This window comes from Symphalangus syndactylus, chromosome 17, assembly GCF_028878055.3.
Source record: "Symphalangus syndactylus isolate Jambi chromosome 17, NHGRI_mSymSyn1-v2.1_pri, whole genome shotgun sequence".
Classification (NCBI taxonomy): domain Eukaryota; kingdom Metazoa; phylum Chordata; class Mammalia; order Primates; family Hylobatidae; genus Symphalangus; species Symphalangus syndactylus.
The window spans coordinates 86,507,412-86,532,924 of NC_072439.2; the positions used below are offsets into that span (position 1 = coordinate 86,507,412).

General features: G+C 40.4%; 1 protein-coding gene across 6 annotated transcripts in view; it reads left to right on the forward strand.

Moving 5' to 3' along the window:
* Positions 1-5,479: 5,479 nt before the first annotated feature.
* The window catches only part of VPS8 (VPS8 subunit of CORVET complex), a 237,310-nt gene continuing 217,276 nt past the window's right edge, over positions 5,480-25,513 (forward strand). The window contains exons 1-3 of one of the 6 annotated variants that reach the window (XM_063621917.1): positions 5,480-5,583; positions 20,192-20,429; positions 21,794-21,862. In XM_063621917.1, coding sequence (XP_063477987.1) covers positions 20,277-20,429; positions 21,794-21,862 — 222 coding nt within the window. In that variant the 5' untranslated portion in view covers positions 5,480-5,583; positions 20,192-20,276. Of the gene's footprint in view, positions 5,584-19,791; positions 19,879-20,191; positions 20,430-21,793; positions 21,863-25,513 lie in introns of those variants that run through there. The other 5 variants (XM_063621919.1, XM_063621915.1, XM_063621918.1 and 2 more) reach the window with 5 other exon arrangements.

Below are 25,513 nucleotides of genomic sequence, written 5' to 3' on the forward strand. Positions count from 1 at the left end.
GTGGTGACAGAGTGTGGGGAGGATGAGAGTGGCTAGGGAAGACTTCCCGGAGGTGACTGTGGCAGAAGCCGGCTGTACTCCCTAGAATTCTGTGCTCCTCTACACTCCCTGGCCTCTGTCGTAATAAAGCAGGGCTGGGTGGCTGGTGCTGGCCAATGGACTGTGAGCTGAAGGGGTGCATGTCACTTTCAGGCCAAGGCAATTCAGAGTCAGTGGGCTTTCTGCGCCCCTCTCTTCTGCCTCAGAGCATTTAGAGGCCATGTGTTTAGAAAACAGTGTCACCAGATGGAAAGAAACTGGGTTCCTGAGAACTGGATGGAGGAGAGAACTGCTCCTCATCTTCCTTGTATTTATTGCCCTGAGTAATGCAGTGACATTTGAGCAAAGCCCTGAAGAAGGTGAGCGAGTGAGCCAAGTGGTTATCTTGAGAGAGGAACACTCCAGGTGGAGGGAACATGAGAGTGACAGCTGGACTAGGTTGAGTCACTTACAGAGAACCAATTTTACGCCTCTCCAGCCTGCTTGGACATTTCGACTCAATAAAGTTTGCATATGTATACAAGCAAACACAAAACTAAAGACTCCTGATTTTTAGATTAAAAACGCTGTACACCAGGTTTTGGTTTCGGCTTTTAAAATTATTATTATTTTCATTATTATTTATTATTTTTTTGAGACAGAGTCTCGCTCTGTTGCCCAGCCTGGAGTGCAGTAGCATGATCTCGACTCACTTCAACCTCCGCCTCCCAGGTTCAAGCGATTCTCCTGCCTCAGCCTCCTGAGTAGCTGGGATTGCAGGTGCCACCATGCCCGGCTAATTTTTGTATTTTTAGTAGAGACAGGGTTTCGCCATGTTGGCCAGGCTGGTCTCAAACTCCTGACCTCAGGTGATCCATCCGCCTTGGCCTACCAAAGTTCTGAGATTATAGGTGTGAGTCACCTCATCTGGCCAAATTATTTTAATAAGCTTGATTCTTTAGAGTAATTTTAGGTTCACAGCAAAATTGAGAAGAAGGTACAGAGACTTCTCATACACTGCATGCCCCAGGCATATATGGTCTCCTCCACCAGAGTGCTACATTAGTTACAGCTGATGGACCTGCGCTGACACATCATTACATTATTATTATCCACATCTACAGTTCACCTTAGGGTTCATTCTCGGTGTTGTACATTTTGTGGCTTTGGACAAATTTATGATGTTTCCACTATTATAGCATCATACAGAGTCGTTTCACTGCCCTAAAAATTCTCTGTGCTCCAACAAGTTCCCTTTTTAAAAAAGGAAAAGAGGCCAGTTTATTTTGTGATTGTGAGCAAAAAAGAAATGACAAAGGGATCCATCTCCTATTCTCTGCCTTTTGTTCTCAGGTACAGACATTTTTTTCCTTCAGGAGAGATGTGGCTTATTCTAGATGCAGGAGTAATAGTGATGTCTGGGTCGACGTCTGCATCCTTCACTCTTGGGGAGAGCTGGAGGCAATAGAGCCGGAGTAAGGACACTATCCAACTGTGGCAGCCCTCAGTGGCGCCCCCTTCTAGCTCCTGTGCACCCCGCAGGCCAGCCCTCACTGCTTCCCAAGGCTCTGAGAGCTCACATGCAACTTTTTTTCTCATTGGCTTAATTTCTCTTAAGACCACTTCACAAAAGCTCCATTGTAATCACTATCTGCTCAACTGCTTTGTCTTACTTACAAGTTTAGTAAACGCAAACATTCTTCTGTCTAGGTCTTACCGACCTGTAGAAAGTTAACTGATGAATGGTACATTTTAAGTCAAAACATACTCTCTGAACCCCAAACATAGTAGAGCTTTTGGTACTCTTTCCAAAAAGAAGAAAATCATTACACTATTCTATATGGAAGAATTCCAATATATAAGCTGATACAAATTTTACCTTGCAAAAAAACCTCAATACCTATGTTTAGATAAGTACAAATGATACTTTAAGAAATTCCAGTATCACTGTTTCTCAAACTTGGATATTGTTCAGATCTTTTGTAAGGGGAAAAGTTTCTCACAGATATCTAGAGTTAGCTTATTTTTTTAATAATGTTGCATGCATATATGTGTATGTATATATGCAAACACAAAACTAAGGGCTCCTGATTTTTATAGATTTTATGCATCTATAAAACTAAAAATATAAATTGAATACAAACAAAACTACCAAATGAGGAAATGCAAATCTACAATTTTGATTTAATATAAGGAATTATATTTTGCTGAAGCCAATATTCACATGAATATTGTAATACTGTGTGATGACTCAATTCTCCCGCTACCCTTTGTTAGTGCAGCACACCACAATATAATTTGCCTATAACTTGGTGTGACCACATCATTTATTTTAAAAATCCTTCTCTGCTTTTTTTTTCCTCACAAGTCTGTAACAATTCACTCAGTACTATTTGCAATCACAAATCCAGCAGTGAAACTGCATTCCCAGAATAACTATAAAGGGCTGATAAATTTATACAGATATTCCACTCCAATAGTAATTCCATACAGGTTAAAATGAGAGACCATTTCATCTATCATATTGGCAAATCTTTTTTTTTTTTTTTTTAAGATAAAATAAATGCCGGTGGGGGTACGTGCAATGGGCACCATTGAGAGCTTCTGGTGAGAATCAAAACTGGCCTGACATTTCTGGAAGGCAGTTTGACCACGGGTATTCGCAGACTTAAGAGCTTTCAAAGCCTTTGAATCAGCAATTCCACTTACAGGTTGCTAGCCTAAGGAAGGAAATAATTTTAAAATGTGGGCAAAGATTTATGTATAAGGATATTCACGGCAATGTTCTTGTTAGCAGTAAAAAATAGGAACTCCTGTATATGTCCAAAAATAGTGGAATAAAGAAATACATGAAACTGTATCATTAATAATTATGTAGCCGTGACAATATTTGTGAACTATTTTAGTGATGGTGGATAGTGCTCAAGATATAATAGTGAAAAAAAGAGGATGGGCTATTAACTATATATCCTATAAATCTATAGAATACACAACTAAATATTCTATGCAGTCCTATCATGTCAAAAATGTAAATATACAAAGAAAAAGATACAACGGATAAGCCAAAACTATAAGTGCCTTTTTCTGGGATGTAATTTCTGCTTTATTTAAAAATATTTCCTGAATTTTCCAAGTTTTCTATAATAAGCACACTTTTTTTAAATTATTATTATTAAGGCAAACAGCCCTGGAAAGGATAGCATTTGACATTATTTCCTGCTGTGAACAGAGGTACATAAAAGGGCTGTTACTTTGGAGAGGTCTCAGAGCCAGTCTGGACTATCCTAAAATATTCTTTATTATAAGTTGAAATCTGCTTCTCTGCAACGTCCATACACAGGTCGTAGGCTTGCTTTCTTTCTACAGCTATTCAGAATAAGTCTATGAGTGTTGCAGAGATATTTCAAAAGGGTCAGTTTTTTAAAGTCATGGCAAAAACCGCAATTACTTGTGTACCAACCTAATAGCTACCTTTCCACTGCTCGCCCCTATGACCCTGCTCTCCCCTACTTCTGCTAATTTCTTTTCCTCTGGATACTTTCAAAAGTTCTCTGTCACACAGGCTTTCTGGTCTCACCAGCTTGCTTATCCTTCTGTAGACAGTCTCTAGTTTAATAGCTTTTCTAGAAAAATGTGATATTCAGAACCAAAGACCGGTTTCCAGCCTTCTAAAGCACAGCTATCATCTTGCCACTCCTCTGCTCAAGTTCCTCTGGAGACTCTTACCAGAAGAGCAGAATGCCCCAGCTTAGCGTGCAATGTCTTCCTGGATCTGGTCCCAGCCTTTCCAGCCTCATAGCCCACCACATCTCTAATATACACTCCACCAGTGTCTTCAAACTATGGGTTGCTCTGCATCACTGAGTACTGAAATGAATTCAGTAACCAGCACTTAAAAAAAGAGAATAGAATAGAAAATACCAAGTTGTACATTCTAAGGGCAATTACTGTCTCAGCATATCTATCTATCTATCTATCTATCTATCTATCTATCTATCTATCTATCCATCCATCTATAATGCTCACACATATGCGCATACTGTGTGTATTTTTATACTAGGCCATGGCTGAAATGTATCTCTCTCTCTTTTTTTTTTTTTTTGAGACAGAGTCTCGCTCTGTTATCCAGGCTGGAGTGCAATGGCACAATTTTGGCTCACTGCAACCTCTGCCTCCGGGTTCAAGCAATTCTCCTGCCTCAGCCTCCCAACTAGCTGCGACCACAGGTGCATGCCACCACACCTGGCTAATTTTTGTATTTTTAGTAGAGACAGGGTTTCTCCATGTTGGTCAGGCTGGTCTCGAACTCCTCACCACCCGCCTCAGCCTCCCAAAGTGCTGGGATCGCAGGCGTGAGTCACCGCGCCTGGCCTGAAATGTATTTCTTACTGTGAGGGATGATTAAAAGAAGGTTGAAAGCCACTGTCCACACCACGGCTACATTAGGCCAATAACTAGTTCCCTAACTTGCTTTGTACTGCCTTTGATCCCACCCTTCCCTCAGCTAGGCATTCTCCCTGCTCTCTGCTACTGAAATCCTTCAAGGACCTGACAAGATACCACATCCTTCCTTGAATGTTTCAACCTTTCCCCCTGTCTGTGATCCGAAAATGGTGGTTCAATGTCTTTCTTTATATTACTCAAAACAGACTGCCTTGTATTTTGTTAAGTCTGTGCACTGAATTCTTAGAAATAAATACCTGGCGGGCAGGGCAACACCTTTGGGTCTTCTGAAGGCCCAGAACTCTAGTGAACCTAGCTGATGCTCAAAAATGTCTGCCCAACCGAATATTTTCTGTATCTCCTTCCAAGAGTATCTTCTGGTGTTCTTCCTCCTATTTTCTTGACCATAGCTCCCAGCAGGCCTAAAATCTGTGTCCTGGGGCTAATGTTACCTACAGTGATGACTCTACAAACCAGTCTGTTCTGAAAGCTTTCACCTTTCTTCAGGAGCGATAAGAGAAATAAGCACACGTTTTTGTTCATTTTTCAGATGTTTCCTTTATTTGAGACTATGTTTCTCCTATATTTTTGGTGTTAAGATGTCTTTTGGGGAGCAATACTGACGATGTATTAGAAGATAATAGTTGGTATTTTAGTATGTGTGTGCCTATTGTCCTTATTTGACAAAATTAATTGGCAATTCTGAGTTCATCTTTAAAAAAAAAAAGTTAAAAAGAATTTACTGGTTGCAAACTCCAAAAGGCAGGGAATCAACTTCCTTTCTGGGCTGGCTGCAAGTAAGTTCACTTTCTTAAAGGAGGAGCTTTCTCCTCTCACCTCAAGGACTGCTATTTATTTGTCTGCGCTACTCTTTCCACGTTTCCATTCTCTTGGTCCTCAAGATGTGAATCACCCATTTTTTCCGTGGGGGAAGACAGTGTATCTCTGGCCCTTTAAATAGGGGCGTGGTGAAGAGGCGCGGACCGCCCAGGAGGGGGAGCAGTGAGAGGAGGAAAGCGGAAGCGCTGCCCGTAGTGGTAGGTAGTGCGCGTGCGTGAGGCTAGAGCAGGGGGTGCGGTCACGTGGGCCGGCGGTCCAGGGCCGCAATGGCAGCAAGCTCAGGTAACGAGTTTCCAGAGAGCGCGCCCGTGGGGAGGAGACAGGATTGAGGGGCCGTATTCAGGGTAGGAGGAGAGCGCGCGACAGGTCTCTGAGCCTCGGCGCCTCCTCCCCGCGCGACAGCGGCGCGACTTCGGGGAGCGAACAGGGCAGCCCCTGACGGGCTAACCGGACCCGAGCCACAGGCCGGGCGGGGTTGATTCTCGAGTGGAGGGGCGTGTCGTACGTTGGCCCGGAACTGGGTCGGGCAATTTCCACTTACTGGTTCCAAATGAATGTGAAAATTCAAATGGGCTTAAGTAAAAAGGGATTTATTGGCTCCAAACCTGGAAGGAGCTGGGGTATCACTAAATCCAGTGACTCCAGTGATGTATTTGTGTATCTCTCCCTTTCTGCAAAGGACCAGTAACCCCTCAGTTCCCTATCTCCTTTGCGACTATAATTGCAAGCCTCATTCTGTCCTGTTACAGTCGTGCGACAATTAGGCTGATGGACTGGCGCGCCCGCTTCCCTGACTGTGAGCCTAGGTGGCGGGTGTCATGCCCCTCCCCACTCCCGGGCGGAACAGGTGTGTAGCCCGTCTGTCGGGCCTGGGAAACAGGTGTGGACCCCTTTATCCTCCAGGGACTGCTATCAGGGTGCCTGAGCCTGAGGCTTAGATGGGGTGTCCACCTCTTAGGATCGGTGCGCACCCTGTGAGGCTGGTTCCAGTTTGTCTCCACGTGCAAGTTGTGCACCAGAGTGAGGGCAGCAGGGTGAAAGGTGGGCCTCTGAAGTTCGAGGCTACTCCTGTGCCTTGGTCAGTTCTTCGTGCTTGGCACCTGGGGAAGGAGGGAAACAGTTGCTCAGAGTGTCTGGGTGTACAAAATGGGGGTGCTTCACAGAAGAATAGGGTGGCAGGAGGTAGGATCGGTGAGAGGTTCCATGGCCGTGGGTTATCAGGAATAGCTAGCTGGGGAGCCTTCTTTAAATAAGCAGGCCCCCTCCACTTCCTAGATTCTTGTTAGAATGAATAGGAAGGCTTCTGTCCTCTGCACCATCCACCCTCTACCATACTCTACTTTCCCCTACTGAAAAGCCCCAAAACCCAAGCAAAACAAGCATGGATGTTAGCTTGTGGTGCTAAACTTTATTCCAAATGTCTGCGTTTGGGAGATAATTACATGTTAATTGTCTGTGTATGCCTATGTCTGCCTGTGTGGGTTTGAGGTATATCTAATACAAATGTGGATGGAGAATCTGCATATGTTTGTGTAAGACATGGGTTTGCTCATGGTGAAATTTAAGCACAGAGTAGATATTGAATCCTCTGGCAATAGAATCTAAGAAGTGGAGGGGCCCTGCTTATTTAAAGAAGGCTCCCCTCTGGCAATAGCTGGCCTGTTCCATAGAGTATGCAATAAAGATACATGGAAAAAAAATTCGTTGAACTACTGGGCTTTATATGGTCAAAGAGGCATATGTGAGAAAATTCTTTCCAGAGCTCTAACAGAGTAATATGTTGATTTTTTCTTTATATTTAATATATTTTCTTCGTATCTGGACCATTGTCAGCAGATGGATGTTTTCTGTCTTCCAGAATATTGGGACATGTTGGTGATTCTTAGCTGTATCTCACTGTTCCATTGACATTGACATTGACCCCAGAAAATTCAAATGGGCGTAAGCTAAAAGGGATTTATTGGCTCCAAACCTGGAAGGGGCTGGGGTATCACTAAATCCAGTGACTCCAGTGATGGAGTGCTTGTGTATCTCTCCCTTTCTGCAAAGGACCAGTAACCCCCAGTTCCCTATCTCTTCTGCAACTGTAATGCAAGCCTCATTCTGTCCTGTTACAGTCATGGGACAATTAGGGGATACGTTCTGAGAAATGTGTAGTTAGGCAAATTTTGTCGTTGTGCAAGCATCATAGTGTACTTATACAAACCTAGATGGTATAGCCTACTACACACCCAGACTATGTGGGTTGGCCTGTCGCTCCTAGGCTATAAACCAGCACAGCATGTTACTGTACTGAATACTGTAGGTGGTTGTAACACAGTGGCCAAGTATTTGTGTATCTAAACATAGAAAAGGTACAGTAAAAATACAGTTTAAAAGATTAAAAAATGTGCACCTGTATGGGGCACTTACCATGGATGGAGTTTGTAGGACTGGAAGTTGCTGTGGGTGAGGCAGTGAGTGAGTGGTGTGTGAATGTGAAGGCCTAGGACATTACTGTACACTACTGTAGGCTTTGAACACTGTACACTTAGGCTGCACTAAATTTATTAAAAATTTTTTTCTTTCTCCAATAATAAATTAACCTTAGCTTACTGTAATGTAACTTTTATGTTACAAACTTTTAAAAAAGTTTTTGACTTCTTCGTGATAAAACTTAGCTTAAAATACAAACACATTGTACAATTAGCTGTACAAAAATACTTTCTTTATATCCTTATTCTGTTAGCTTTTTTCTATTTAAAAAATTTTTAATCTTTAAAAACTGAGACGCAAACACACACATTACCCTAGGCCTACACAGAGTCAGGAAGATCCCGCTGGAATGTCTTCAGAGGCAGTAACACATAGGGAACTGTCATCTCTTATGATAACAGTGCCTTCTGGAATACCTCCTGAAGGACCTGCCTGAAACTGTTTTACAGCTAATTTTTTAATTTTTAAATAAGTAGATGAATACACTCTAATGATAAAAAGTATAGGATAGCAAATACATAAACCGGCACATAGTTTATTATCAAGTATTATGTACTGCACATAATTGTATGTGCTTAGCTTTTATACTGCTGGCAGTGCAGTAGGTTTGTTTACACAGGCATCACCACAGGCAGATGAGTAATGTATTGCATTACAACAGCTATGACATCACTGGGCTACAGGAATTTTTCAGCTCCATTATGTGTAATCTTAGGGGACCATGGTTGTATATGTGGTCTGTCATTGACCCAAAATGTCTTTTTGGGGCACATGACTGTATATAAATGCATAAAAGATGTGACTGCAGATGACTCTTGTGTTATGCCATCCAAGATTAAGCACCCCAGAATACAGAGAAATTCCAGAAGTACCTTGATTGGCCACATAGGACACAAGAATGTGATGTGCCTACTCTTCTGCTCCCCTAGCTAGGCAGATAGGGTACTTGATTGGCAGCAACACCAAAATCACATGGTTGGAATGGAGGAGAAGCAGTTGCCCTCCAGGAAAGATGGCAATGGCACTGGGGTGTTTTAACCTTTGTTTTTTCCGTTGCAATTCAGCTTACTTCTTGCTCTTAAAAAAAAAAAAAAAGAATAAATCTCTCATGACTCTATATCCTTCTTCACACCTAACCAAGAGAAATTGAGATGACAGTTAATTGCAAGTTAATAAAGAAGGCCATCATCTACTCAGCCTTTACCTAAGTGGAATCCTGTTTTTTGTGCATTTGCCTTACAAGAATTTACCTGTATCAGTTATGCGAAGAAGAAAAGGGAGTATATTTCAGCCTACACAAGGCCCTTGTGCTTTTTAGGAGGAGTTCTTTGGAGCTGAAGTGGGTCTGAGAAGAGAGATTCTCAGGATAGTGGAGACAGTATTATAGAAGCTGGAAGTGATCATTTTTCTCTGTTATTTATTTCACTTACTACCTCATACACATTTTAATGTAAAACTGATCAATAAAGTTAGAATTTGTACATTATCTAGATATTTGTAGACTTAGTTCATATTATTATTTTGTATATTGTGATAGGGGATTAGATTTTTCTTTTCTAGACTGGAGCTGATTGTGTCTGACAATTCATAGCAGTAACTTAGCACTGTATACAGGAAGGTCTTAGGCACTGTTCCTTCCCCTTTTCTTTTTAACGTTTTTTAATCTGTATGTACTTATGATCACTCTCCTCATTTAGACATTCACCAACAGAACAGAAAGAGAAACAGCGGGTTGGGCTTTTTCGTTGTGGCAGTTCTGGCACTGTGAGCTACAATTACCTAAATGTGCCTTCTTGGAAAGAAATTCCAGGGTCAAGTAAAGCAGCCCATCCCAGTATATAGTAATGTCGCTCTAAATAGGGTCTGTATCTAAAGGCCATGAATGAGGTGAAAATTGAGTACCCTCAAAGTACCCCAAGAGGGAGTCATATCAGAGACTGACAAGCGGTGGGTCTCTCAGGAAGCCCAGTACAGCCAGATCTTGTTTTTCATGTTGGAACTGCATGGCGTTTGTTATTTTGAGCACAGGTGACGTGAATTGCTTGGGTGTGAGGCATGTGAGAACTGAGACATAGAACAGCAGCTGACCATCTCCTATTCTGTGCTCACTGTGAAGCAAGAAGTTATTGAGTGGAGGTATGCAGAGTCTCTGGCTCACTTGATCTTAGCCAAAAGGCCGAGAAGCAATAGAGTCTCTGGCTCTATGTGAATCATTTCTTTTTCTTTCCTTCCCGTTGCTGAAGATAATAGATGAAATCCTGTAAATTGAATGGAAGTATGGTACCTTTCCACTGTATTCATCTTGGCCTCTAAGCTGAATTAATGTAAAAGAACATAAAACATCCGAGATTGTGGGATTTGCATCATGTTATAAATGAGCTCAATGATTTAAAAATACCTCTCCTAGATGCAAAGAATGGAACTTGCACAGATGGAGGCGTTTTGGAGTAGTGTAACTAACCATTCTTTATATTACATGACCAGAACTGCTATTTGAGATTCTGGAAGCCAGTGATGCATCTTGCTTGGGTATTTACCTAGGGAGGGAGGGATGGGTGGGTGGGTAGATGGGTGGGTTGATCAGCTGCTGTGTCATATGGGCACAGGGAATAGAATGGTGAACAAGGCAGATCTGGTCTTTGCTCTCTCATGGAACCTGCATTCTAACTGGGGCAAGGAGTGGTGGTTTAGACAATGAGGAAATGATTACAATGTGGTTAAGTGTAGTAAAAGAGGAGAACGATGTTATGGGTGCATACTAACAGGGAACATAGCCTAGTTGAGCAGGGCAAAAAAAGGCCTTTCTAAGGAAGCAAAGTTTTAGCTGATAGTTGATAAATATGACCTGCAGTGGTTGACAAGCTTGACTACATATAAGTAGTATTCAATTATAGCTTGGCTTACTTATTATGGTATAGATTCCTATATGCTGTGAGTCAAATAATATCCTCTGGAGCTTAACAATGACAAATAATAACACTGATAGATTTAATTTGCAACACAGATGTTATTCCTGTCTCCTAGTTCCTATGTTAATCAAACATTTTTTGAATGTCTACCTAGCTGTGCAAGCCAGTAAGCCCAGTGATGTGGAATATTCAAAAGAGCATGGCCCCATTTTTATTATATAGCTGGGGAGAAAAGATAGTCACGTGGTAAATTAACTAATGAATCAGCATGAGGAAAGAGCCAAGCCACTGTTTTAAAAGAAGACATGTTTTCTGAATTCAGAGGACGGTTAGGGAAGGAAGAGGTCATAGGCAGATCCAGTTTGAACAGTGTCCAGAAGGAAGAAAGGAAGTTAGATAAATGTAGAGAAAAAGAAAAGGAAAGGGAAGGTGAATCAGCTTGAGCAGACATGGAGGGAAAGTGGAAGCTATTCATGAAGGACTTTTAGTGCAAAAATAATAAATTCAATTGTAAGAGAAGGAGGCAGAAGGATCAACTCGTGTGATATCTGGAGTCACAGGCTTAGAATTTGGGATTTTATCCTGGAGGCATTGGGAATCTGTTAAAAATAAGTCCACTTGTGCTGGGCACGGTGGCTTACACCTGTAATCCCAGCACTTTGGGAGGCTAAGGCGGGCAGATGGCTTGAGCCCAGGAGTTTGAGACCAGCCTGGCCAACATCATCTCTATGAAAAATTCAAAAAATTAGCTGGGCATGGTGGTGTGCGCCTGTAGACCCAGCCACTTGGGAGGCTGAAGTGGGAGGATTGCTTGAGCCTGGGAGGCAGAGGTTGTAATGAGCCGAGCTCATGCCACTGCACTTCAGCCTGGGTGACAGAGGGGGACCCTGTCTCAAAAACAAAACAAAACAAAAAAGTCCATTTGCCAGAAGGTAATAGAAAACTAATAGAAGTTAATCCACCATTGCATTTTATTTTTCCCTTTACAAAACAAACCACAAAACAAAACAAAGGAATGAAGAGAAATACTTGGATTGGGAAGGCCAAAAATAAAATTTACTTGTAATGTTGTTACTATATCATGATTTTGTGATTTTTTTCTAGCATTATATAGTAAATAAAAACGATTCTATTTCATTGTAATGTGAAAAAGTATCTCATATGACACTTTTAGGAGGAAAAGAATGTCAGGATTAAACAGGATCGTGGAGCTTGAGAACAGTTAGGAATAAATGTTTGCCAAGGTGAAAACTGGTGAAAAGCCAGGCATGGTGGCACAGGCTGGTAGTTGCAGCTACTTGGGAGATGTGAAGTAGGAGGATCACTTGAGGCCAGGAGTTTAAGGCTAACCTGGGCGACATAGCAAGATCCTATCTCTTAAAAAAAACTGATGCAAGTTTAACTTGGCCTAATACAGGTCACACATTCTAGAATTCTTATTCAGTTAGCCAGTGTCATAATTAAGTCATTGCTGTTTATATGGCACATATCTTTTTTTTAATGGTCCTTGAATCATTAATTGGTTGAGAACAACAATTAAGAGGAAATAACAATTATCAAGATGTCAGATAATCTTATGTCTGAACTATTACAATACTCGTTTATCAGCACTCAGAATAGGACAGCATACTGCGTCATTATGATTCCATGACATATATTTCCTATCAGATTAATCTGATTTCATTCTAAGAGAGACTAAGAAATCACGTAGCCTGTTTTGTTATGTGCAAGTACTGTCTGGTATGGCATCCCCTTAAGAACTATAAAAACACTAGCTCACACGATGGTTGGGTGAAGAACTAGTTGTAGAATTGTATCCCAACAGGAATTTATGAGTGGTTCATTATCAGCCTTTTACTGGGATAACATTTAAGGGATAGCTGAAGCAGGATCAGTATCAAGTGTGAAATATTAAGCATCATATATTAAGCATTTCATCATTGGTGCATGTATTGGAATGAAGGGCCTGCTTAATAAACACATGGGCAACACCAACCCACAAGGGAAGGGTTAATATTTCAGAATGTTGGATATGTGACCAGAAACAAATTAACTTATATTTATTAGTACAGTTGACCCTTGAACAATGCAGGGGTTAAGGGTACTGCCCCCTCAACCAGTGGAAAATCCGAGTACAACTTGTGACTCCCTAGAAACTTTACCTCTATTACCTACTGTTGACCAGAAGCCTTACTGATAACATTAACAGTCGTTTAACACACATTTTGTGTGCTATTTGTATTTAGTTACAATAAAGTAAGCTAGAGAAAAGAAGATATTAAGATTCTAAGGAAGAGGAAATATACTTGCTTTTCATTACATGGAAGTGGATCATTATAAAGGCCTTCATCCTTGTCTAAACGTTGAGTAGGCTGAGGAGGAGGAGGAGGGGTTAGTCTCACTGTCTTGGGTGGAAGAGGCGGAAGAAAACCCACCTGTAAGTGGACCCTTGAAGTTCAAACCTGTGTTGTTCAAGGATCAACTGTCTATTCATTTCCTATTGTTGCCATAAATTACCGTAAAGTTAGTGGTATAAAACAATGCAGATTTATTTTACAGTTCAGTACTTCACAAGTCTGACCCCAATCTCACTAAAATTAAGAGGTCAAGACAAGACTTCAGTCCTTCTGGAGGCTCTAGGAGACCATCTGTTTCCTTGTCTTTCACAGCTTCTAGAGGCTGCCTGCATCCTTGGCTCCTAAGCCCCGTTCTCCATCTTCAACGCCTATGACATGGTGTCTCTCTGATTCTACTTCTCGTGTCACATCTCTTTCTCTGGCATTCTTTTCTGCCTCTTCCACTTTCAAGGACCTTTGTGATTACATTGGACCCACCCAAATCATCCGGAATAACCTTCCTGTCAAGGTCTTAATTTAACCTGCAAAATCCCTTTTGCCATATCAAGTAACATATTCATAGTTTCTGGGAATTAGGACTGGCATTGTTGGATACCCTCATACTGCCTACCACAGGTGGATTCCAGCTCAGGTACTTTCTGAAAAATTCACAGAAGCTGCTTGTGTGAACTCTCCTTTTTTTTTTTTTTTTGAGACGGAGTCTCGCTCTGTCGCCCAGGCTGGAGTGCAGTGGCGCGACCTCAGCTCACTGCAAGCTCCGCCTCCCAGGTTCACGCCATTCTCCTGCCTCAGCCTCCCGAGTAGCTGGGACTACAGGCGCCTGCCACCATGCCCGGCTCATTTTTTGTATTTTTAGTAGAGACAGGGTTTCACCGTGTTAGCCAGGATGGTCTCAATCTCCTGACCTCGTGATCCGCCCGTCTCGGCCTCCCAAAGTGCTGGGATTACAGGCGTGAGCCACCGTGCCTGGCCGTGAACTCTCCTTTTAAAAAAATTTGAGCATGAGGACCTTTTGATTCATCAGGTCTATTTGAGTTGGAAAAACTTACTGACTAAAATGAAGAAAAGAGTAACTGCTGGTAAGTGACAAAAGAGGAACTTGGGAAGGGGACGTAGTTGCCTTCACTAATAAAGGGTAGACCAATGTTGATGTTAAAAAAATCCAAAACATGAGTTTAGAATGAGTTAGTAACAATAAGACACTTCTATTATAATTGAAGTTTTTATTAAGTGTCTTTGTTGCTTTGGTGGGAGCTGTACTAGTCTTAGACAAAACCCCTACCATTCAGCTCATGAAGAACTGCTGTGATAGCCAGGATATCATTCTGATATGCTTAGCACTGGCTAGACCTTTACAAAAAGACTGGATTTGGTTTTAGAATCTTTAACTTTAGAAAAATTTGAAAATCTTGAGGTTTTAAATATAATAGCTAATATCTGTTGAAAATTATGTCCAGACATTATTCTAAATGCTTTATAGTCATATCATTTGTTCCTCACAGGAGCCCTGCAAAGTAGGTAGTTGCATTCATAAGAGCCAGGACTCTCAATTTTAAGTGCTAAAAGAAAGGGGGAAGTTGAGGCCGGGCGCGGTGGCTCATGCTTGTAATCCCAGCACTTTGGGAGGCCAAGGCGGGCGGATCACGAGGTCAGGAGATCGAGGCCATCCTGGCTAACATGGTGAAACCCCGTCTCTACTAAAAAATACAAAAAATTAGCCGGGCGTGGTGGCGGGTGCCTGTAGTCCCAGCTACTCGGGAGGCTGAGGCAGAAGAATGGCGGGAACCCGGGAGGCGGAGCTTGCAGTGAGCCGAGATTGCGCCACCGCACTCCAGCCTGGGTGACAGAGCGAGACTCCGTTTCAAAAAAAAAAAAAAAAAAGGGGGAAGTTGCAAGAGTATATGTTGGTTTATATAGCCAAACCGCTAGAAGGCTATGGGCAGAGCTAACTTCATAGAAGACTAGAATCTGAGGCTTGAATAATGTCAGGAGTTTCTTCTCTACTTTGTTTTTTTTTTGTTTTTTAGAGATGGAGTCTTGCCCTGTTGCCCAGGCTGGAGTGCAGTGGCGCGAACTTGGCTCATTGCATCCTCTGCCTCCCGGGTTCAAGCAGTTCTCCTGCCTCAGCCTCCTGAGTAGCTGGGACTACTGGCACACGCCACCAAGCTTGGCTAATTTTTTTTTTTTTTTTGTATTTTAGTAGAGACGGGGTTTCACCATGTTGCTGCCCAGGCTGGTCTTGAACTCCTCAGCTCAGGAAATCCACCCGCCTTGGCCTCCCAAAGTGCTAGGATTACAGGTGTGAGCCACTGTGCCTGGCCTCTACTTCTTTTTTTTTTAGATAGGTTTCATTCTTGCTAGAGAACCTGTACCTAGAACCTAAGTTCTATCAATAGAGGTACATCTCCAGTCACAGATGCTTAGTGTTTAATTAGGTGTGTGTCAAGTGAGTGATTTCTTTTCTGCAGAAGAGAGCCGGGTGGGGAGTGTGGGATCTGCTCAGCCGCATTATTCATTGTATAGAGAACAATGGAAATACCTCTTCCTCATCAGTTCCATTTTAATGAATCCTGGTGAAAGACTCTGGCTGTCACATAATCCCTTTTACTAAGGGATTTTTGACCATTAGCCTCTACAAGAACACATGGTTTGAAGGAGCCCTTCCCAGAACAAGAGACACGTTCTGAGCAAACAACACAAATGTCCACAATATTCCATTTTAATGATATAGAAATAGGTTCAGAAAAGGTAAACAAATTAACCAAGGTCACAGGTAGGAACTCATAAAGTCCAGATTCAGACTTGATTTTTCTATTTTATTTTTTGGAGGGTCAGAGGTGGGGAGAAGTGATTATTTCCTGGTCATTTCTAAGAAAAGTGGCCACAACAGCAGACCTGAGTTTAATAGACTCTTTGGCTTGTGTTCTTTCCACTTTGCCACCACATTACATCGGTAAAAGGAGCTCAGTGAAATGAAGGTCAGAAACGGGGCAGGGTAGCTTGGCGGGATGATGTCTTCAGGGAGTGCCTGATCACCTGACACTTCTTCAGTGTGATACTGGGGTTCACAGATGCTGAATTGTTATATGGTCTTGGAACCTCTTAATAACTCCAGATATGAGATAAAAAGAGCTGGAAAAAAATTGTTTTCCTTTCTGAGTTATTTTGGAAAGACAAATATAAAATATGAAACATTTTAGATTATTAAATCAGTTAAATATGATTTTCCTATATGGTCTTTCCAACTATTTTTGAAAAATGTATAAGAATAAAAGTTAATAACTATCTTTAGGAACCACTGAACGTGAATTAGATTGCACATATTTGTAAATAGTTGTTAAATAATTGCAACCATTTTTGCTTAGTGGTACAAATAGGAGCTGAAAGACTTCATTAAAAAGTAATTTGTCATGAGCCAAGGTCTTTGAAGAAATGCATATAAACATTAGTATTGCTACTGCATTTGGGTTATTGCAAAAGGAGCCCTATATTTAGAACCTGATGTTGGAAAGATACTTTAAAATGTTGCCAGGCAAAGAGTGGCCTCAGTTATGTGTTTTAGGAATGTGTTTGATAGTGTGTGTTTTATTAGGACACAACCCTATAAACAGAAAACCCATTTTTTTGTAGCATGTGAAAGAAATTAGTCTGTATTTGGTAATATACCAAATAGTGTAATAGCTAGAAAGGTTGGTTTCAGCTCTTGAAAAGTCAGTTTCATGAGTCCATGATTTATACAAAGTATTCATTTCTTTTAATATGATAAAAATGAAACATCAAAGGAAGTGAAATTAATTATAGGTACTAAAATAATGAGCTTCATTAGATAAAATTGTCAGTGAATTTTTGGCATATTGTTTAAAAACAACTAATCTCAGTTCACTTTTTAAAAAATTAGTTATTTCAAGCCAGGCATGGTGGCACATGCCTGTAGTCGCAGCTACTCAGGAGGCTGAGGCTGGAGGATAGCTTGAGCCCAAGAGTTGGAGGCCACGTTGACAATATAGTGAGACTCCATTTCTTTTTTTTTTAATTTCTTTTTTTTTTTTATTATATTTTAGGTTTTAGGGTACATGTGCACAAAGTGCAGGTTTGTTACATATGTATCCATGTGCCATGTTGATTTCCTGCACCCATTAACTCATCATTTAGCATTAGGTATATCTCCTAATGCTGTCCTTCCCCCCTCCCCCAACCCCACAACAGTCCCCAGAGTGTGATGTTCCCCTTCCTGTGTCCATGAGTTCTCATTGTTCAATTCCCACCTATGAGTGAGAACATGCGGTGTTTGGTTTTTTTGTCCTTGCGATAGTTTACTGAGAATGATGTTTTCCAGTTTCATCCATGTCCCTACAAAGGACATGAACTCATCATTTTTTATGGCTGCATAGTATTCCATGGTGTATATGTGCCACATTTTCTTAATCCAGTCTATCGTTGTTGGACATTTGGGTTGGTTCCAACTCTTTGCTATTGTGAATAGTGCCGCAATAAACATACGTGTGCATGTGTCTTTATAGCAGCATGATTTATAGTCCTTTGGGTATATACCCAGTAATGGGATGGCTGGGTCAAATGGTATTTCTAGTTCTAGATCCCTGAGGAATCGCCACACTGACTTCCACAATGGTTGAACTAGTTTACAGTCCCACCAACAGTGTAAAAGTGTTCCTATTTCTCCACATCCTCTCCAGCACCTGTTGTTTCCTGATTTTTTAATGATGGCCATTCTAAGTGGTGTGAGATGGTATCTCACTGTGGTTTTGATTTGCATTTCTCTGATGGCCAGTGATGATGAGCATTTCTTCATGTGTTTTTTGGCTGCATAAATGTCTTCTTTTGAGAAGTGTCTGTTCATGTCCTTTGCCCACTTTTTGATGATTAGCAACTTCAGTAAAGTCTCAGGATACAAAATCAATGTACAAAAATCACAAGCATTCTTGTACACCAATAACAGACAAACAGAGAGCCAAATCATGAGTGAACTCCCATTCACAATTGCTTCAAAGAGAATAAAATACCTAGGAATCCAACTTACAAGGGATGTGAAGGATCTCTTCAAGGAGAACTACAAACCACTGCTCAATGAAATAAAAGAGGATACAAACAAATGGAAGAACATTCCATGCTCATGGGTTGGAAGAATCAATATCTTGAAAATGGCCATACTGCCCAAGGTAATTTATAGATTCAATGCCATCCCCATCAAGCTACCATTGACTTTCTTCACAGAATTGGAAAAAACTACTTTAAAGTTCATATGGAACCAAAAAAGAGCCCGCATCGCCAAGTCAATCCTAAGCCAAAAGAACAAAGCTGGAGGCATCACGCTACCTGACTTCAAACTATACTACAAGGCTACAGTAACCAAAACAGCATGGTACTGGTACCACAACAGAGACATAGATCAATGGAACAGAACAGAGCCCTCAGAAATGATGCCGCGTATCTACAACTATCTGATCTTTGACAAACCTGACAAAAACAAGAAATGGGGAAAGGATTCCCTATTTAATAAATGGTGCTGGGAAAACTGGCTAGCCATATGTAGAAAGCTGAAACTGGATCCCTTCCTTACACCTTATACAAAAATTAATTCAAGATGGATTAAAGACTTAAATGTTAGACCTAAAACCATTAAAATCCTACAAGAAAACCTAGGCAATACCATTCAGGACATAGGCGTGGGCAAGGACTTCATGTCTAAAACACCAAAAGCAATGGCAACAAAAGCCAAAATTGACAAATGGGATCTCATTAAACTAAAGAGCTTCTGCACAGCAAAAGAAACTACCATCAGAGTGAACAGGCAACCTATAGAATGGGAGAAAATTTTTGCAACTTACTCATCTGACAAAGGGCTAATATCCAGAATCTACAATGAACTCAAACAAATTTACGAGACTCCATTTCTTAAAAGAAATTAAGTGGCTCAGTAATTGCAAGCCTTTTTTTTCTGCCTTCACTAACATGCACAATCTGTCTTTACTAACATACACAATCTAATTTACTAAGAGAAGCTCACTGCAGGGCAAGGGTTGGTGGTAGTGGTGTTTATACACACTAAGGGCAGTATGTAGTTTGAAAGAGCTTTGCACTTTCACTGAGAGTTTTGCCAGTTGTTTGGTACTGTGAAAAACATATAGTTGAGAAAACAAAATGATCTTTACTATTATTATTATTATTATTAGGGCATTGTTTCTGTTTTCATATTTTTGCTTTATCCTAAACAGGTGAAGCTAACTGGACTTTTTAAAGTTGGGTCACTTGTAGCCTAATTGAAACACAAAGTAAAATCATTTAAAAGCAAACTTAATTATTAAACTTGAGTTTTAATGTATATTTTAGCTTTCTAAAATGTTTTAAGCATATTTTAGCTTTCTAAAAATGACAGTTTTGCAAGTAAACCAAATTATCTGTGGTTTTTGATATAAGCGCGATCTGTCATTTAGAGCTGTGAAATAATAAAAAGCTGTATACGTTTCTAGTTTTCTTTAGTATTTCATTTTTCTCTGAAAGTGTCCATGTTTCTCTATGACTAGCTCTGTTTCTAGAAATCTCTGGTAGGCTATGGAATTATTTTATCTTGGGGTCATTGTTGTTTCCTTTAGTAGATCTGAACCCTTAGGTTTGCTCGTGTTGTATTAAATAGCTAATTGTTCTTCCTCAGTGTTTCTGCTAAGCTCCCAGAGACGTCTGTGGCCCTGTGCAGAGGCCAACAACAAAACTGGTTTATATGCTTATTTCTAGGGGAACTGGAGCACTACTCTGGGGTTTGGAACGTAAGGAAGGCATTAATTGCAGCTTTTGGCACCGATTTACCCTTATGCTGTTAGGTAAATAAATCTAGTTGGTACCAGGTCTAGTGGCTGAGCCTATTAAGTTATCACTATCACCAGTTTCATGACTTTGGGTGGCGGGCCACTTCCCAAAGTCCTTGAGCCCAAGTTAGCTATTCCTCCTTTATGCTCTCATTGAAACCCTCTCCTAATAACATACCCTGTACCCCCACTGTTAATTTCAGTTTGCCTGCAATCAGATGTTTAGGTGAAATCTGACCAAGTAAGTCTTTGGAATGTCCAGTTGAAAAGGAGGAAATCTAAATGATACTGTTTTGTTTTGTTTTTGTTTTTTCCTTTTTTTGAAAAGAGATAATCATTCAGGTCTTTGTGAGCTAAGGCCAAACAAACAAAAAAACACTTGCTTTGATGGACTGAAGTTATTAGAAGTAAATATGGAAAATGAACCAGACCATGAAAATGTGGAACAGAGCCTCTGTGCCAAGATGAGCGAAGAAGAGCTGAATAAGTCTTTCAATCTAGAAGCTTCACTTTCAAAATTCTCTTACATAGATCTGGACAAGGAACTGGAGTTCAAAAATGATCTGGTAAAAATTTCAATTTCTGTCAAGTGATAATGTTTAACCAGTGTTGATTAGACCCAGAGACTCTTAAGTCTGTCATTTTTGCATGGGTTAATAGGAGTCTGTGTATAGTTTTTTTTGTTTGTTTGTTTGGATACAGGGTCTCACTCTGTTGTCTAGATTGGAGTACAGTGGTGCAAACATGGCTCACTGAAGCTTCAACCTCCTAGGCTCAAGTGATCCTCCTACCTCAGCCTCCCAAGTAGCTGGGACCACAGGTGTGTGTCACCACGCCCGCCTAATTTTTAATTTTTTTGTAGAGAGAGTCTCGCCATGTTGCCCAGGCTGGTCTCAAACTCCTGGACTCAAGCAATTCTCCCTTCTTGGCCTCCCACGTGTATATTTTTATGAGATAACCTTACTCTTCATTTGTATAGTCCATTACAGTTTATGAAACAATTTGATTCATGTTGTCATTTGAGCTTCACAACTCTCACAACACTCTGATAATCCATTGTATAGATGAAGACACTGGCATGCAGCTATGTAAATGACTTCTCAAAGTCACAGAGCCAGTGGTAGGTTCCTTATCTTGCACAGCATTTTTTTCTCCCTTTGATTTAATATTATGTTAATGGGTTTCTGTGAGTATGAGAATAACAACATGTTGCTTGACCTAATTATCTCTCACCGTAATTTATGAAATAACTAAGAAATGTGATGTCAGACTTTTGCTTATTGCTTATGACTTATGTCTAAACTTAGAAAATTAGGGGTTTTCTTAGATGTTGTTTTGTCATGTTTAAGAAAGCAGATGCAAAAGTCTTTCAACAGAAGTTTTCTGGAAAGTAGGCCGGGCGTGGTGGCTCACGCCTGTGATTCCAGCACTTTGTGAGGCCGAGATGGGTGGATCACTTGACGTCAGGAGTCCAAGACCAGTCTGGCCTTATGGTGAAACCCCATCTCTACTAAAAATACAAAAAAGATTAGCTGTGTGTGGTGGCACGTGCCTGTACTCCTAGCTCCTCGGGGGATTGAGGCAGAATTGCTTGAACCCGGGAGGTGGAGGTTGCAGTCAGCTGAGATCACACCATTGCACTCCAGCCTGGGCATCACAGCAAGACTCTGTCTCAAAAAAAAAAAAGTGTTCTGGAAAGGGCTGTCAGGATAGTGCAGTTAGTGCATATATGTACTTGATAGTAAATGAATGTGTAGATAGGAAAGGAAACCACTCCGTAGTTTTGACTTACTACTATGGATTTTTGAGTTGATCCTTTTGGTGGTAAGTTTGTCTTTTAATTGATGGTGGTTTTAATCAACTAAAACCTCTCACAATTATAAGCAGAAAGGCATCATTTTGTGAGCATTATTTTTTTTTCTTTATTTAGATTGATGACAAGGAGTTTGATATTCCTCAAGTTGATACTCCTCCAACACTGGAAAGCATACTAAATGAGGTAAGTGAATATTAATGATTACTGTCATTTTGTGGCATTAATCTTAATACTTTTTGGATTAGTTATCATATATGCATACACCTAGATGCGCACTATCCAGTAGGGTAGCCACTAGTCGTGTGTGTCAGTTTAAAATTTAAATTAATTATAATCAAATAAAAATTTAATTCCTTGGCTGCACAAGGCACATTTCAAGTGCTCAATAGCCACGTGTGGCTAGTGGCTACTATGTGGCTAGGGGACAGCATAGATAAAGAGTATTTCCATCATCACAGAAAGTTCTCTTGGACAGCAGTAGTCTAGATTGTGAGCTTCTCAAGGGCATAAACCATCTCTTGTTCATCTTTGGAGTCTCTGTGCCCAGAACAATGCCTAATACTTGGCAGACTTTAAAATATATTTTATTAAGTGAATTGAAATGCAAAATTTATGTCACTTTTGAGGTTTGTGTTATGTGTTGCTAATGGTTAAGTTTTTTCTACCACTGATGTTCAAATAGCTTGTCCTCTGACACTAAAGAACATCTTGCAACCTTATAATAAGCTTCATCACTCTTCTACATGAAGAAAACTAATCTTTTATAGTTTATCTTATGAATACCATTTCTAATGAGAAGTTTTTCAGAGTTTTGAAATGGTGTTATTCTTTTCTGAATTGGGAGATCAAAGGCTTTCTAAAGAGGCTCTGTGAGAGTGCATGGTTGGTGAAGCACGCCTGTTTTATGTACCCTGCATCTGCTGACAACCCTTCAACTCAGTCTTCTTCATTTTTTAAAAACTTGCTTGGGACTTCCCTTGGAGGTTTTAGCTTCTAATTTGAGAAAGATCTTGCAATGTATAAATCTATTTCAAATCCACAGTTGCGTTTTCCAAAACATAAAGACCCAAAAGTTCCCCGACAGAAAGGCCCACATATACCAAAGCTCCGAATGAGTTGGGCCTCTGTCTTTATTATTTCTTTGCTTATCCTATGAGGGTTGTAGGCAACGCTTTATAGGATGCAAACTACTTTCTCTGTCAATTATGTTTTTTATTTTTCTTGTGTGGCTTTTATTTCTATGTTTTATGTCAGTTTGATGTTGCTGTTACTTTGAGTGTATTTTAACTTTGAATATGTTTTAACTTCAGAAATGTTCTATATGTTCTGTGTGAAGACTTAAGCATTTTTAGTTTTGACAAAGAAGGCTCTGGTCCATGAAAGAATATTCTGTTACAGTGAAATGTCCTTTATTTACTTTCTAATATAGAGGAAATCTTTCATTTAGAGGTGAGAAGATTAATTTTAGTCAGTTTTGTTAAAATGGCCTTAATTGCATCCTCATTTCAATCATTAAGTATAAAATAAAAATTATCTTAGAGGACTGTGTATAAGGCCTTGTTTGTAAATTATTATGTAATATCAGCAAAGAAAATAATGCTCATCTGAATGAGCTGTGGTTCATAACGCAGGAAAACTGCTCCTGCACAGCAACTTTCTTATCTATGAGTAACAGTAAGTATGGTCATTAGTGGTTTACTAAGAAGATAACACTGTTATCATCCTCAATAGTAGTTTGAGTGCCTAGTGTATTTGGGTCATGGTGTTAGATGTTGGGGTTATAAAGTGCAATATGACTATCTCTGTGCTTGAGAGGGAAATGAGGCTGGGAACTGGCCAGACTTTACACCTCCAGGGAACCAGGCAAGTCGTAAGTGGAAGAAAACATAGTTCAAATTGTAGACCATTATGAAGACTATAAGGGGGCTGTGGGGAGTACTAAAGAAAATGACTGAAGGAAAAAATGAAAAGGGCCGAAGTAGAAAACATGAATAAGACCTTTTCTCAGGATATGTGGATGCATATATTCTATAATGTTCATTAATATCAACCTTAAGGGAGACTGGGAAGAAATGGACATCCAAGTTTTTTTGTTTGTTTTTGTTTGTTTGTTTTGAGATGGAGTCTCACTCTGTCGCCCAGGCTGTAGTCCAGTGGCACGATCTTGGCTCACTGCAACCTCCACCTCCCAGGCTCAAGTGATTCTCGTGCCTCAGCCTCCCAAGTAGCTGGGATTACAGGTGCCCGCCACCACGCCCAGCTAATGTTTGTATTTTTAGTAGAGACAGGGTTTCACCATGTTAGCCAGGCTGGTCTCAAACTCCTGACCTCAAGTGATCTGCTGGCGTCGGCCTCCCAAAGTTCTGGGATTACAGGCATGAGCCACCATACCTGGCCAATACTTTTTAAAGTAGAAATTTAGAGATTACTGAGACATCCTAGATCTCAGAATTTAGGGCATGAAAGAATGTTACTAGGTATTGCCATCCTTCGAAACTATGCTTTTTCTGAGATTTTTAATTTTGAAATTCCATTCTTTAACTATAACCTTTTTCCCCTATTCCCTTCCATTGAAACTGTTTTTTGGCCTCATTAAGACGAAGTCTTTGACCCTTTCTAATCTCCAAGTCTCTGAGAATAGTCCTAGGTTTACTTCAGTCCTGCTATTGGATTGTGCAGCCAGAAATTTCTTTTGAACTTTTCATTGAAGTATATCATACATAGAGGAAGGTGCACAAATCATAAGTGTACAGTGTGGTGAATGTTAACAAACTAAACAAGCTGTGTAACCAGAATCCAGATAAAGCAGCAGAACATTGCTAGTACCCCAGAAGCTCATCTTGTGTCCCTTTAGTACCCAAACCCAGGGTAATTACTACTCTAACTTCTACCAGCATTGATTAGTTTGCCTGCTTTGAACTTTATATAAATGGAATTATGTAGTGTGTACTCTTCTGTTTCTGATTTCTTTCCCTTAATATTATGTTTTTAGATTTGTTCACATTGCTGTGTAAAATTCCTTGTGACTATACCTTTATTCATTTTACTGTTGATAGGTATTTGTGTAGTTTCTAATTTCTGACTACCATGAAGAGTGCTGCTGTAAATTTTCTTACTCATGTGTTTTGGCATGTACATGCTTACACACATTTCTGGTTTTTATCTGTTTTCATTTTGTTTTTTTTTGAGACAAGAGTCTCACTCTATCACCCAGGCTGGAGTGCAGTGGCGCGATCAGGGCTCACTGCAACCTCCTCCTCCTGGGTTAAAGTGATTCTCGTGCCTCAGCCTCCCGAGTAGCTGGCATTACCGGCATGCACCACCACACGTGGCAAAGCTTTTGTATTTTCAGTAGAGACGGGGTTTTGCTATGTTGGCCAGGCTGGTCTCGAACTCCTGACCTCAGGTGATCTGCCTGCCTTGGCCCCCCAAAGTGCTGAGATTACAGGCATGAACCCCTGTGCCCAGCTTTATATACATTTCTGTTGGGCATATACCTAGGAGGGGAATTAGTGGGTCATCAAGTATAGTTCTATTCAGCTTTAGTATATATTGGCGCCGTTTTTGGAAGTGGTGGTATTGATATACACTTCCAGCAACAGTATGAGATTTCTGATTACTATATCCTTGTCAACTTTTTTTTTGTCTTTTTCACTTTCATTCTTAACAGATGTGTAGTGCTATCACATCATGATTTTAATTTGAATTTCCCTAAAGACTAATGAAATTGGGTACTTTGACATAGGTTTTGACCATTTGAATATCTGTTTGGTGAATTGCTTTTTCATATAATTAGCCTACTTCTGTTGTTTTATTTTTTAAGTGATTTACAGG